General features: G+C 46.0%; 1 protein-coding gene across 1 annotated transcript; it reads left to right on the plus strand.

Moving 5' to 3' along the window:
• The first annotated feature begins 453 nt into the window (after positions 1-453).
• MAPK1IP1L (mitogen-activated protein kinase 1 interacting protein 1 like) lies at positions 454-13,213 on the plus strand. Its single transcript, XM_048307463.1, has 4 exons — positions 454-535; positions 8,814-8,841; positions 9,376-10,089; positions 10,530-13,213. The coding sequence occupies exons 2-4, from the start codon at positions 8,818-8,820 to the stop codon at positions 10,539-10,541; spliced, it is 750 nt and encodes a 249-aa protein (XP_048163420.1). The 5' UTR covers positions 454-535; positions 8,814-8,817; the 3' UTR covers positions 10,542-13,213.
• Positions 13,214-13,435: the final 222 nt, after the last annotated feature.

Consider the following 13,435-nt stretch of genomic DNA (forward strand, 5'->3'; position numbering starts at 1 on the left):
CCCGAGGGACATTTCCGGAGGGACCCCCAGCCGAGTCCCCTCACGGGCCGCGCCCGCCCCTCAGGGAGGGCATCACGTGACCGCGGGGGGGCATCACGTGACCGCGGGGGGGGGGGAAATGGTGGGGGGGGCTGCCGCGCGCCGCGAAAGGGCGGGGCCGCGCTCGCTGTCACGTGACCCCACCCAGACTGCGCCGCTGTGATGGGGGCGTGGCCTAACGGCGGGGGGCGTGGCCTAACGGCGGAGGGGCGTGGCCTATGGCTCGGCGCGTGTGGGCGGGGACACGCGTGGGCGTGGCCGCGTGGGTGGGTGTGGTCTGTGACGCTCGCTGCAGACGGTGGGGGGCGTGTCCACCCCGGGGTGGGCGGTGCCTGTGACGCAGCGGCCATAGAGGGGCGTGGCCAAGCGCGCCCCTCCGATGTGTCGGTGTGGGCGTGGCCGCCGTGACGCAGTTCCGGTTCCGGTGCCCGTCGCGGTGGCGGTGGAGCTGCGGCCGCCGCGTCGCTCCGGGCCTGCGCCGGCTCCCCCCGCACAGGTACCGCGACCCGGCCCCGCCGCCAGCACGGGCCCTGCGCCGCCGCGGGGAGCGCGGGAGGGCGGGGGGGCTGCGGCCGGGGAGCCGCCGCGCCGCGCCTCAGACATCCCGGAGGTGCCGCCCCGCCTGCGGGGGGCGGGCGGTGCTGGTCCCTGCAGAGCACCGGGGGTCGTTTGTGGCGGGGCCTGGTGGCTCTGTAGCGCTGGTGGCGCTGTCTTGGCTGGGTTAAATATTTGTTCGGCTTTTTTTTTGTACTGTGTGGTCGTAGTCTATTAATGAGCACATCAATGAGCGTGGATTACATATAAGTGACTTTAACTTAAAGCTTCCTCTCTAAAGAAGGGCTCAGGAAATCCAGTTTTTCAGAGTTGATGAGAAGTTGGTTTATCAAATTTTAACGTATTTAAGGCAGCTGACTTACATGGGAGGGCCAGCACTGCGTGGTATCTGTGCCCCCCCGAGCGCTGCCTGCCTGACAGGTTTTATTTCTGATGGAAAACTTGTTTCCAGGTCAATTCCGTGGAAAACGGTGCTGATCTGATGGTATTCAGCCTTACTGCCAGTGGTGTGTATGAGCAGAAGTAAGTGCTTTGTCTTTTTGAAACCAAAATGACACGCCCTGAAACTGCCCTTCCCAGGACCTGTGGAGATCGGTATAGCTGAAGGAAATATGTGGTGAATATCAGGCCAGTCCTGGAAAGCAGTTTGGGTATTCTTGAAGCTTGAGTTCATTCAAGTCCATTTTAACAGTGCCAGATGAAGATGTGAAAGGTGCCAGGTGTGAATCCTGAGAAGTGGTTTTCCTGTGAAAGAGCCTCTGCTAAGGAGCAGAAGGGTGTGTGGGTTTGTGTGTCAGCGGTGAGGTTACAGCTGGAATGTGACACATGGGTTTGGTGTTTTGTTCGGGGGTGACACACCAAAACCCTGCAGTGAAGCTGTTTGATAGCCACTCCTCAGAGTCAGTGTGTTTATTTCACTTAAAACAATTACAGTAATTAAGCTGATAATGCTTGAGAGGAGAACAGGGACTGCCCAGGAAAGCTGTGGCTGCCCCATCCCTGGAGGAGTTCCAGGCCAGTTTGGATGGGGCTTGGAGCAACCGGGGCTAGTGGAAGGTGTCCCTGCCCGTGGCAGGAGGTGGAAAGGGATGAGCTTTAAGGTCCCTTCCAACCCAAACCATTCTAGGATTCTGTGATGTGAGGCTCTGTAGCTCTCAAGATAATTTAGAGGCAACTCTGAAAGATCAGTTTTAATCATTCCAAGCTGCTGGACTAATACATCTTTTTCAGGATTCCCAGGGCTGCGTGGTGTGGACAGGAGGAATCTTTGGCAGGGGAGGCTCTCTGTTCTGCCCTGACTTTGTGTCACAGCTGGCACATGAACAAGACACCTCCTTGTGATCTGTGTCTGCCGGGTCTGGGACCATCTGGCTGGGTTTGGGGACCAGATGAAGGGATCAGGTCTGGCCTTGGTGGGGAGGCAGCTGTGAAACTGAATGGCCTGACAAGGGTGAAGAGCTGGCACAGATCGTAGATCCTTGTGGCTTTGTATTTTACAGGTCTTGGAAACTGCCAGGATCTCTGTTTTGAAGAATTATTTTCTTTTTGGTAGTTGGTAATTTATAGCAAATGCCACAATTTGGTTGTCGGTCTTAATGAAATTTGTCCTGAAGATCTGAATACTGATCTTTGTCATTTTTTCAGTCATAACAGACAGGGAAAGGGGCAGAAATATCCCCAAATCTCTCATAGCCACTGATGATGTAGCTGTTGGTTTAGTTTGTCAATTAACTTTGTTCTCCCAATGGATAAAGACCCAGGGCACACCAAATTATTTTATGGTATCTGAGCACTGGGGAGGCATTAAAGATGGGGAAAGGGCCAGAGGAGGCCACCAAGATGATCAGAGGGCTGGAGCAGCTCTCCTATGAGGAAAGGCTGAGAGTGTTGGGGTGGCTCAGCTTGGAGAAGAAATGGCTTTGGGGTGATCTAATTGTGGCTTTCCAGTACCTGAAGAGAGTCTGCAAGAAGGATGGAGAGGGACTGTTTTAAAGAGCATGGAGTGACAGGACAAGGGGGAATGGCTTCCCCACTGACAGAGAGCAGGGTTGGATGGGATATTAGGAAGAAATTCTTGGCTGTGAGGGTGGTGAGCCCTGACATAGGTTTCCTAGAGAAGCTGTGGCTGCCCCATCCCTGGAAGTGGATGGGGCTTGGAGCAGCCTGGCCTAGTGGAGGAAGGTGTCCCTGCCCATAGCAGGGAGTGGAATGAGATGATCTTTAAGGTCCCTTCCAACCCAAACCATTCTGGGATTCTATAAAGGCCAGCTCTGAAGTGTTGATATTTAATGCCTGAAGCTGCAGAAATTTGCATATTTTAGAAAACATTTAGAAGCTGTCAAAGATTTGGTGTCTCTTCCATTTTCTCCGTGTGCTATGTTGGGTAGTTACACTTATGTGGGCAGAAATCCTGTTGTAGATGAGGTTATGCTGGTAGGAATTAGTCATGTTAGAGTGACAAAGGAACCTCTCTGCCGAGGCAGCCGTGCCACCCAGTGGAAATGCAGCACAGCCTGTTGCATCCAGAAAACCTTTTTCTGTGTTTGAAAGATGATCTTGGAGACAGGAACTAAATCTGGCACGTCAAGTGTTGGAAAAATGTCAAACAACTCAAAAAAAATAGGAAAGCAGTGGATGCTGAGTTTTGGGTAAGGAAGAAGAAGTGCTTTGGACAGCTCTTCCTAACGAGGGTCGGTAAGGACTGATGGTGGATAAAAGCCAGGAAAGGCAAAAGCATAGGAAAATTGCTACTACACCCATAGTTGCAGTGAGATGGATGCAATCCAAGAGGGTTTAGAGCTCAAAAAACCACCGTGGAGCTGGTTTGTTGCGGAAGCTGTTTAGTAGGACGGATTTAGCACGGCACACGTAGCACCACGCTTCCAGGAACAGGCGTTTCACAGACCTCTCTGAAAGCCACCAGTTGGTTGTGAGCGCTGCTGGAGGAGCTCTCCTGCCAGAGCCGTGTTGGAGTTGTGCTTCCCAGCCTTTCTCTCTTCCCAGCGCAGCATGAGCATGGCAGCCTCGCTCGTCTCACCTACCTGCTGGTAACTTTTGGGAGCAGCTCATGGATGTCCAGGAGGCCTTGGCCTGTGGCCTGAAGGTTTTGCAGGGTATCATTTCTGGGCAGGTGCAGTGAAGTCCTTCCTGCCTCTCATGGCTCTTCAGGATAAAGGGTGAGAGGGATTCAGCTCCTGGCAGCCTTTTTTTGCAGGCATTGGTCATCTCTCACCATCCCTCACTTCAATTTTGTGCTTCTGGCCGTTTATGTGCTCAGAGGTGGCTGAGAGGTGATGCCCTGACCAGCAGAGCTGGAGCTGGCAGGCTCTGGGCTTCTGGAAAGCTGGAGATGTTTCCAGGGGCGTTGGCCTTCGGAAAACAAAGGAAATCTTATCCTACAGCATAGTGGATGCAAACAGGACTTCACTGAATGCTGCCAGCTCTGTTGTCTTTCTGCTCCCTGCCAAATGACTTTAACTCCTGAACCCTCCTCCTTTTCTCTTTCTTCATCCCAACTCCAGGAAAGATAATTTGGAGTAGAGTTTAAGTGTGGCAGAGTAAATGTCTGTTACATTGATGAGTTTTTCTCTGCTCATATCAATGCTTGTGCACTAGGAAGGCTTCAAGAAATAATTGGTTAATTCAGGAGTCCATTTGTTAATCCTGATGACTCTCAAAATCTCATCAAGCCCCCATTCTGTGTGGGGTTTTTTCTAAAATCTTGAGCCAAAGTGTGACATGGGGGGACTTTAAAATTTAGTTACTTGGAGGTCTTCTGTCTGACACTGTCTCTGAGTCTGATCTGTGAGCATGTGAATGCCTTGGGCAATAATTGTATTAATATAATTGGTATTCCTGTAAGGTTTTGACTGAAATTCTTTAACTAGTGTTGAACAACCTGAATGGAATATAAATTCCAGATCTAAGTACAGATGAGTTCATATGTTGTCTGAATGTTAAGGGTAATTTCAGTTTCTTTTTTATGAAATGAAGGTGGCAGTGCCCAGATTAAATGTCTGTTTAAAAAACATCCCTGAAATAGGCCATCCTGTCTGCAAGAGGATCCTTGACATGCTTGGCATGGGCTCAGTTATCCCAAATGTTGCCAACAAATGTTGCTCTTGTCTGCTTGCCAAAGTAAAAAAGCCACTAAATCTCATTATAAGCTGTGCTTAACTACTTTCCCCCCCACCCCCCACCCCCCCCCCCCCTCCATAAATAATGCAGTAGAATTGTTCCCTTCGTTTTCATGGCACAGAAATATTTGGGAATGATCTGCTAACAGATATTGGGGATATTAGTTGATATTTGGGAAGCAGGCCTGTTTCAACCGTGTTCACCCACTGCTTGACTTGAATTTACTTCTCCCTGACACTTTTGTGACAGATCCCAGGATTTTCTTCTGAGTTCTCCTTTAGTTTCATTTCTTCTCTTCCTTCTCTCCCTCGCAGCAAATGTTCAGCCTCTTCTGTGGACTTTTTTCAATCTGTTATAGATCTGTTTTTCAGTTGGTCTTATCCCATCTCTCCATCTGCCTAAAGAAATGAGGATTCTCTTGACCTGTTTTGGTGGTGTTTTTTGATAACCTGATTATGATGATGATTATTATTACCTGTTCATTTATGTAAAAATTTTTTTGTAATTGTCTCTATATTAATGATTGATTTCCTTTATTTTTGGGGTTATATGAAATAGCTTCCACCAAAAAGCACCTGCCAAGTTATTGAGTGTGGTTAATTGCAAATATTAATGAATTCTTAGCAGAAGAGGTATTTCTTGAAGAGAAATTGAGTTTCTGGTAGATATGTCTCAGACAGCTGAGCTGTTAATAACAGGAGCAGAAACTACTTCCCTGATGTAGTTCAGTTGGTTTCTCAATTTTAAACAAATAGTTCTTGATTTGAACATGTCCCTCATCTGAGACAAAGACTCCTTACTTGAAAGAACTACTGCTGTTACAAATTGATACTGGAGTTTTAACAAACCTTTTTATTCATGCAGTTAGGCACTGAATTCCATCAACTTTGTAGATACTTATTTCTTAGAAGGCTTATTTAAATTATTAGGTGCTTCTTAAAAGGTTTATTTAAATTACTAGGTATTTCTTAAAAGAGTTTTTTAAATTATTAGGTGTACCTTGAAAAGTTCACTGTGTTTCCACAGAGGTCTGGGTTGTTCCGTGTGGTCATAAATAACTTGGGAAATGAGATGAACAGTGTCTTGTTGATACAAAGCCATTCAGGAAAGTAAGGATTGGATAATAAATCAGCAGAAATAATTCAATGGCAATAAATCTGCTGTGATTCAGAGTAGATAAATGTAGAGCGGTGCATATAATTTCACATATAAAATGCTGGGCTGACCCTTGACACTGAGGAGTGAAATATTGCCACAGAAGTGTCAGTTCCATGGGGATCAAAAAGCAGCTGAAAAATTAAGAAGTATCAGGAAGGAAATAGAAGACAAACCAGAGCATAATTATGATACTGTATAAATCAATTATTATCCCACATCTTCAATTCTCTGTGTTTCTTTCTTGTCATTCATCCCAAAAGATACAAAAGACTTGGAAAAGCCTCAAATTGAGGCAGGGAGAATAATGAAAGGTATGGAATAGCTGCTGGACAAGGGTCAGGGGAATGAGCTGGAGCTCAGCCTGGAGAAGGGACAGCTGAAAGAAAATGATAACAATCTGTAGGATAATGATCAGCATGGGCAGGGTGGATAAGAATAGACTTGCTGATTTCCTCAGCTGCAAGAATGGAGGACCAACAAGTGAAACTAGTAAAATCCAGGTTTAGAACAAAAAAAGGAGGTGGCTTTTGTGCAACAAATAGCAGCCCGTGGAGTTCCTTGCCAGTGGGTGTTGTAGGAACAGCACTGAAGTGGGCAAATGAGACATCCCCTCATCTAAGTGAGGAAGCTGGATGTGTTAGTAAAAAAGGAATTATTTGAGGGTTATTACTCCATAGAAATTGTGTACAGCTTAGGAAGTGTCAAAGCTTGGAATCATTGAAGTGTTGGGGGGTGAGTGTCATTCCTGTTCTTGTTCTTCTCTACTGGTCATTGTTAAGATAAAATGGGATGCTGAGCTAAATGGCCCCTTGTTCTGATCCAGAACTGTCCTAACATTAGGAAATTGTGTAGATAATAATAAATTTACAGTACAGTTTCAGAGATGAATGTATAAATAATATAATGTAAATAATGTGAATACATATTAATCTAAGGGAGCTTATAAACCTATTTGATCCAGGCTTTCTGTACACACCTCCATCCCTGAGACCATTCTCTGTCTTAGAAGTCAGTTCTTCACCATCAGCAAGGGGAATACAAAGATTGTGTTTTGTGGGAATTAACCTTGCAGTAGTATTTGTACTCTTGACGTCTCTTTTGCATTTTTCCTCCTCTTACATTCCTTTCTGGCTCCTACACTCTCCCCTAAAAATTTCTGGCTGGTCTTGGTCATCTTCTTAACAGTTCCTCTCCTCTGGTTATTTGTTAATATGGCTCATTGGTCCCTATTTTCAGTGCTCCTTGGAAGTGTGGAGAGGTTGGAAGTTGGATACGTGTTAGTGACACCTCTATAGTCAGTTACTGGAATTGGTGAACGTAAATAAGAACATCCCCTGCCCTTGATGTGTTCTGAAATAATTGGAGGATAAACCATTAGCAAACTATAGTTCTTTTATTTCTGGCCATAAGATCTGTGTGGGGATTCCAGCTCTGAGGTCCCCAGCATCTGAAGGACATGGACCTATTGGGGCAAGTCCAGAGGAGGCCATGAAGATGCTCCAAGGGCTGGAGCCCCTCTGCTCTGGAGCCAGGCTGGGAGAGCTGGGGGCGTTCACCTGGAGACAAGAAGGCTCCAAGGAGAGCTCAGAGCCCCTTGCAGGGCCTAAAGGGGCTCCAGGAGAGCTGGAGAGGGACTGGGGACAGGGGCCTGGAGTGACAGGACAAGGGGGAATGGCTTCCCACTGCCAGAGGGCAGGGATGGATGGGATATTGGGAAGAATTTTGAGGGTGGTGATGCCCTGGCACAGGTTTCCCAGAGAAGCTGTGGCTGCCCCATCCCTGGAAGTGTTCAAGGCCAGGTTGGATGGGTTTGGAAGGTGTCCCTGCCCATGTCAGGAGGTTGGAACTACGTAGTCTGTAAGGTCCCTTCCATGATTCTCTGATTTAATCATGTGTGGTATTTAAGTAAAACCTTATAAAATGAAGGCCTTTTTGCCTTTGTAAAATTATGGCTCAGGCCTGTTACTTTGGTTAGAGAAGGACTGTGAGAAAAGTCCATGAAAAGAAAAATAATTAGTTTTTACCCATGAGAATTTAGTATCAACAGAAGCGAGAAAGTTAAACAGTAGAAGGAGAAAACAGCAACATATCCAAACCTGTTATTTTTTTGAATGCTTGAATGCTTATGCTGTAGGTAGCCAATGGTAGTATGTTGTAGTTAGTAATAGCCAATGAGCCTATTGTGGTAGTTTAGCAGCCAGTGAATATGTAACACAAATGATAACATAAAAAGGTGTATAAAAGAGGCTGCTTTGTTTAATAAATGGCTTTTTGGCCCTTGAAAGAGGCACTGTCCCTGTGTGTCATGGCCGCCCCAATAGCGACAATCATGTTTTGGTTTAGATGCATTGACTTCCCCCACAAGAATCCTGCTATACCTTTTCCAAATCCCAGTTTAGAGAACACCTGGAATCTTTCCCAGGCCTCCCTGTCTGGGCAGGCTCCATATATTCCATATGAATGCTTAAAATATTTTTTCCTATTGCAATGTGACCTATTTATATCCTGTGTTGCACCTGGCTGAGCTGAGGCAGGTGGAGGCTCAGGACTTTCCGTTTCATGGGAACTTAATCCAGAGAAAGGTGTTTGGGTTGCTCTGTGAGCACAGGGAGGCAGCTGGGACAGCCACAAACGCAGGGCTAAAACACAAAGAGAAAATTTATTCGCATTACCTCACTAACCGGGGATCCCCAAAGCAACACTTGGGCACAGGTGTCCCAGCAGACACAGGCACTGATCACCCTGATCCGTGGTCCAGGACCTGGTGTGGGCCAGAGGCACTGAAACCAAGGCACCAAGAGTTGCTGCCAGTTCAGCACTTGCTGTGCTCTGAATGAGACAAATGTAGATGTCTCATGAAGTCTTGCTTAAAAATACCTTTATTATTTTCAACAAATTTCACTTTATCTCACCTTACTTTTCAGCACAATGTCTGGAACTGATGATTTTTCGGTAAGTAACAGTTTTTCTTTCCTGAAGATCAGCCAGTTGTGTTGATTATTCCAAAAGCTGACACAGTTTTTTGAAGGAAAAGGGGAGCTGACAGCTGAGAGATTTCCTCTGTATCACAGTCGTGGTGTTTTCCTTTTGGGTAGATGTAGCAATCCCTGGACTAAACTTCGGAAGCTGCTGGGTGCCTCCTGACTTCTCTCCTGTGATATTAACAAAGGAGCTGTGCTTTAATGGCATCAGGATAGTTGTAATGGAAATCTAGGAAAATGTTTTCAGGTTTGTGCTGCAGTTGCCTGTTGTTCCGTGTGGTAGGTCACCTTTTATCTCTGGGTTTTTAACTGCGGCCTGTCAGAATGTCTCTGCTGCCTTAGTGATAGGAGCTGCACAAAAATGAATGTAATCATCTCTGTGCAGCCACCAAGAGCTCTTCTCCTGCCGCTCCGGCAGCTGGGATGTAGCCACGTGGTGGGGGGATGTCTGCAGCTGGGAACTCCGGCGGGCACGTTCCGTTCTCACCGGCGCTTTGTCTTTCAGTTGGCAGATGCTTTACCAGACCAGTCGCCTGCTAAAACCTCTAAAGTGAGCAGCACCAAGCCTGGCCAGCAGCCCGGGCAGCCTCCGCAGGGCTGGCCGGCTTCCAACCCTTGGAATAACCCCAGTGCCCCCCCTATGACTCCAACCGGACTGCCACCAAACACATCGGCTTCCAGCGTGCCCTTCGGACCTCCTCCAACGGGAATGTATCCTTCAATGCCCCCGGGACCGCCTGCTCCATTTCCTCCTCCTCCTACTGGACCCTCCTGCCCTCCTCCTGGTGGTCCATATCCACCCCCAACTGTGCCAGGTCCTGTCCCGCCAGGGCAGTATCCTCCACCAAATATGCCCTTTCCAGAGCTTCCACGACCTTACGGAGGTCCAACAGAGCCAGCTGCACCTCCTGCTCCTGTTGGGCCATGGGGATCCATGCCCTCTGGAGCATGGGGACCAACAATGGGAGGGCAGTATCCTGCTCCCAGCATGCCATATCCACCCCCAGGGCCATATTCCGCTCCTACCCAGACTCCTGGGGCTGCGCCGACAGTACCATGGGGTACGGTCCCGCCTGGAACGTGGGGACCTTCACCGCCCGGGCCATTCCCTCCACCCACAGGATCATATCCAGCTCCAGGACTATATCCTACGCCCCCTAATCCTTTTCAAGTGCCATCTGGTCCTGCTGGTGCTCCATCAATGCCTGGTGGTCCCCATGTGAGTATTTAATTTTGGTCTCAAGTTACTCTAAAGTATTTCACATTTAAGTGGGAAAATTCAATAGCATAAGACCTGCTAGTGCAGGTAAGGACTTTCAGCACACCTGTTTTATTCCTCAAGTCAGTGGGATAGGAGCAACTTGTTAAATACTAAATATACTAGAATGGTGAAATTATGTTAAATTGGAGCATGTCTCATATTGTAGTGGTCTTCCACTGCTTGGAAAGACTCCAAAAACCAAAAAAAGGGGGGGAAAGCCTTGTAATAATTCTGAAAGAGAAAATAATCTGTTTAATCTGAAGAGGTTGCTGCTAGGGCAACAGGGAGGGAATAATAAGTTATAAGGATGAATTTGTGATTAATTAAGAATATTTGTAACTGTGAATGAACTGCTGTGTGAAAAGCCTGTATTGACCATGACTTATTGTCTCTTGCAGCCTTACCGCTGAATACATTCTGGGCAACAGAATACTGTAGTTTTCCACCTTCATCCACTACTTACAGAGATTTTTACAGTTTTTGTTTCAGTAATGTATGGGGCTGTGAAGAATATTGCCTCTCATATGTGCATTTGAGGTATGAAGGAGCAGTTTACATCAATTTACCCTGCTCATATGCTGGCATAATTATTTGGTTTAATCAAGTGAAATACAAAGAGAAGAAATCAACTAACACACCTGTGGTTCTTATGTTGGCAAGTATTCCTTGGAAAAACAGGAGTTGCCATGTAAGGATTATAAAGAATCAGGCCCACGGAATTAAAAAAAGTTAATTCTTAAATTTCCATGAATGCTTTAAGTCTTGTTGCCAGACTTGTGCTGGTCATTGAACGGATGGATGGATAGTCATATTTTGTCTATTTTCAGGTTATTCTAAAAAGTCAATAGGGAAAGTGTTTCAACATTTTAGTCAAGAAACCTAATATTTGAACGTGCTACAGTAATTCAAACTAACAAGACAGAGCATGTGAACTCGAAGGTTTTCTCAGCATTTTGTACATACTCAAACCAGTTGCTCGGTCTGGGACTACGGAGGAGAAGAGCCACGTTTGGAAGCCTTGGTGTGGCTTGTCAGCACACTGTTGGTGTTCACAAACAGGCATTCCTGTGCAAGTGAAATAACCTGGATGTGCAGTTAACTTTGAATCAGCAAAATGTGAGTTTTATGCATGCAAATGAGGACATCCTGTTGCCAGTTCTCATTCTGTGGTGGTTGGAAGTTTGGCTTGGTCTGTGTAAAGAGAAACTGATCCCCACATAGGTACTTCCCTATTTCTGACCTGGGTTCTAGTCATTTCAAATTTGACTTGGCTGCTGGGTTGTGTAAACCTGGCAGACTTTTTCAGAGTCCCTGGAAACTGAACTTGAGCTTAAAGCCCAACCTGAGCATTCCCTTCCCAGCAGTTCTTGGCACAGTTGTGTCACGAGATCCTTGTTCCCGCGGTTGGGCGCGAGGGGGTCTCGTTCGCTGTCCCTGGGAGCAGCCCCCTGTTCCCAGCTGGGTGTCTGCATACCTCACAGAGTAGGTGGAATTTGGGAGAAATTGAATGTCAGGAAGCCTGTGCACTGCTGTGCAGCTGCCTCTCCCAAGGGGCACTGCCCTAAGTTTTCGTGTTCTTGCCATATCTGTGCCAAGCACATCCGAGGGATTTGCCGAGACACAGCCACGTCTCTTGGTGGTACTTCACGGCCTACACTTGGACCACGGACAGTTTGTTTCCTCCACAGCTGGGGATCTCCTAACTTAGCCTCTGTGGGTAGAATTAGGAACAGATTTTGCTTCACATGGTAGCTCATTAGGGAGTCTTTGTAATCATGGAACTGTGAACACGAGTTAATTCTCTTCCAGTACCTTCATGGCTTCCTGCATGCATGTGATGGACACTAAAAGCACATGGGGTGACCTGGTGGTGATGCTCCTTGGTAGTCATAGCCTTTATGGCAAAGTCCTACGGTATTTTTGCAGGAGAAAGCAGCCAGCTGAGCTGTGGCTGCTTTAATCCAACGCCATGAAAGCTGATAGCAAAGGAATGTCTACTTTTTGTTTTAGGAAGACAGTAGTGGAGCTGAACAAAAATACTTTTTAACATTTCAACTTAAACCCCAGCAACTTAACCCTTGGAATAAGAACCAAAAGTGCTTCACTAACGTTAAAAAAAAACCAGTTGCCCCCCAAGCAGACTTGGCAAGACTAATTAAAAATTAACATAAGCAACATTGACTGCATTTGCTCAAGTGCTTTTTTGATACCTGCAGCCTTAGACTGTAAATCATTGTAATGAAAAAACATTTATTCCAAATGAATGGATCATGCAGTAGCAGCGCTCCAGTTGGAATTGCACTGGCCATATGTCTCTGCAGGGAATGGGAAGAGGTAGGAAAGGATAAAGCAGAAGTAGCAAGTAATGATTTTTGGAAGGGGGTTTTGTAAAAGTAACTAGACTTCTAGGTTCTTCCTGAAATAGGCAGGATTTATTACTGGAACATTTAGGCTAAAATTCAATATATATGGGATGTTTTTCAATGTATATTCGTATTTCTTGAGGTCATGAAAACTGTTTCATAACCCCTTTGTTTTTGTGAGCAGAGTTCTTTGCATAGCAGTGAAAAGGGTATTCCTGTTAATCTATTGTGTAAAAACTCAAGGTGTCACTATATACCGTGTAGTAACTTTATCACATGTTATGTCAAGTGTGAGCAACTTCTGGCCTGAAGCTTTTGCAATGGAATTTGTACATTTCTATGCATCATTTTGAGTTCAATTGCTGAGGAGTTCGTTTTGACTTGTGCTTTGAGGTTGACATACTGCATTTGTTTACAATACGAAATATAAGCAATCACATCTTTAAAGTATAGATTATCACCTGCTGCTGTATTTTCTTTAGATGAAACAAATATTGCTGTATGATAGTGAGAAGCTATAAATACAGGATTTGATATTTTTTTGAAAATGCTGTCACTTTTGTATAAGATTAGACATTAAACGTATTTTCAAGACTGTTGTGTTCACTGTTTTTCAATTCCTGCTTTTGACATGCCTGTGTAGACTTTTGCCTTGAATGAATAGTAAAATAGGACATCCTTGATTTGCAAAGCCTGAATATAAAATCAGAATTACTTGACTTCTGTGAGTGTTTTTCCTCTTCCTTTTGTGATATTTGCAGCCTGTACATAAGGGATATTAAATGTGGATGCAACCATGGCTCTGGTGTAGCATGTCAGCCCCAGGTACTGCCTGTTCACAAATTCCCTGGTAATTAGGAGAGAAAAGATCTGGTCTTGTTTGTTCCAGAGGAGGAATGGGACTATTTTTCACCCATGAAGAGTTGTGTGTGTGTTTTCTC

Source organism: Corvus hawaiiensis, chromosome 6, assembly GCF_020740725.1.
Source record: "Corvus hawaiiensis isolate bCorHaw1 chromosome 6, bCorHaw1.pri.cur, whole genome shotgun sequence".
Taxonomy (NCBI): Eukaryota; Metazoa; Chordata; class Aves; order Passeriformes; family Corvidae; genus Corvus; species Corvus hawaiiensis.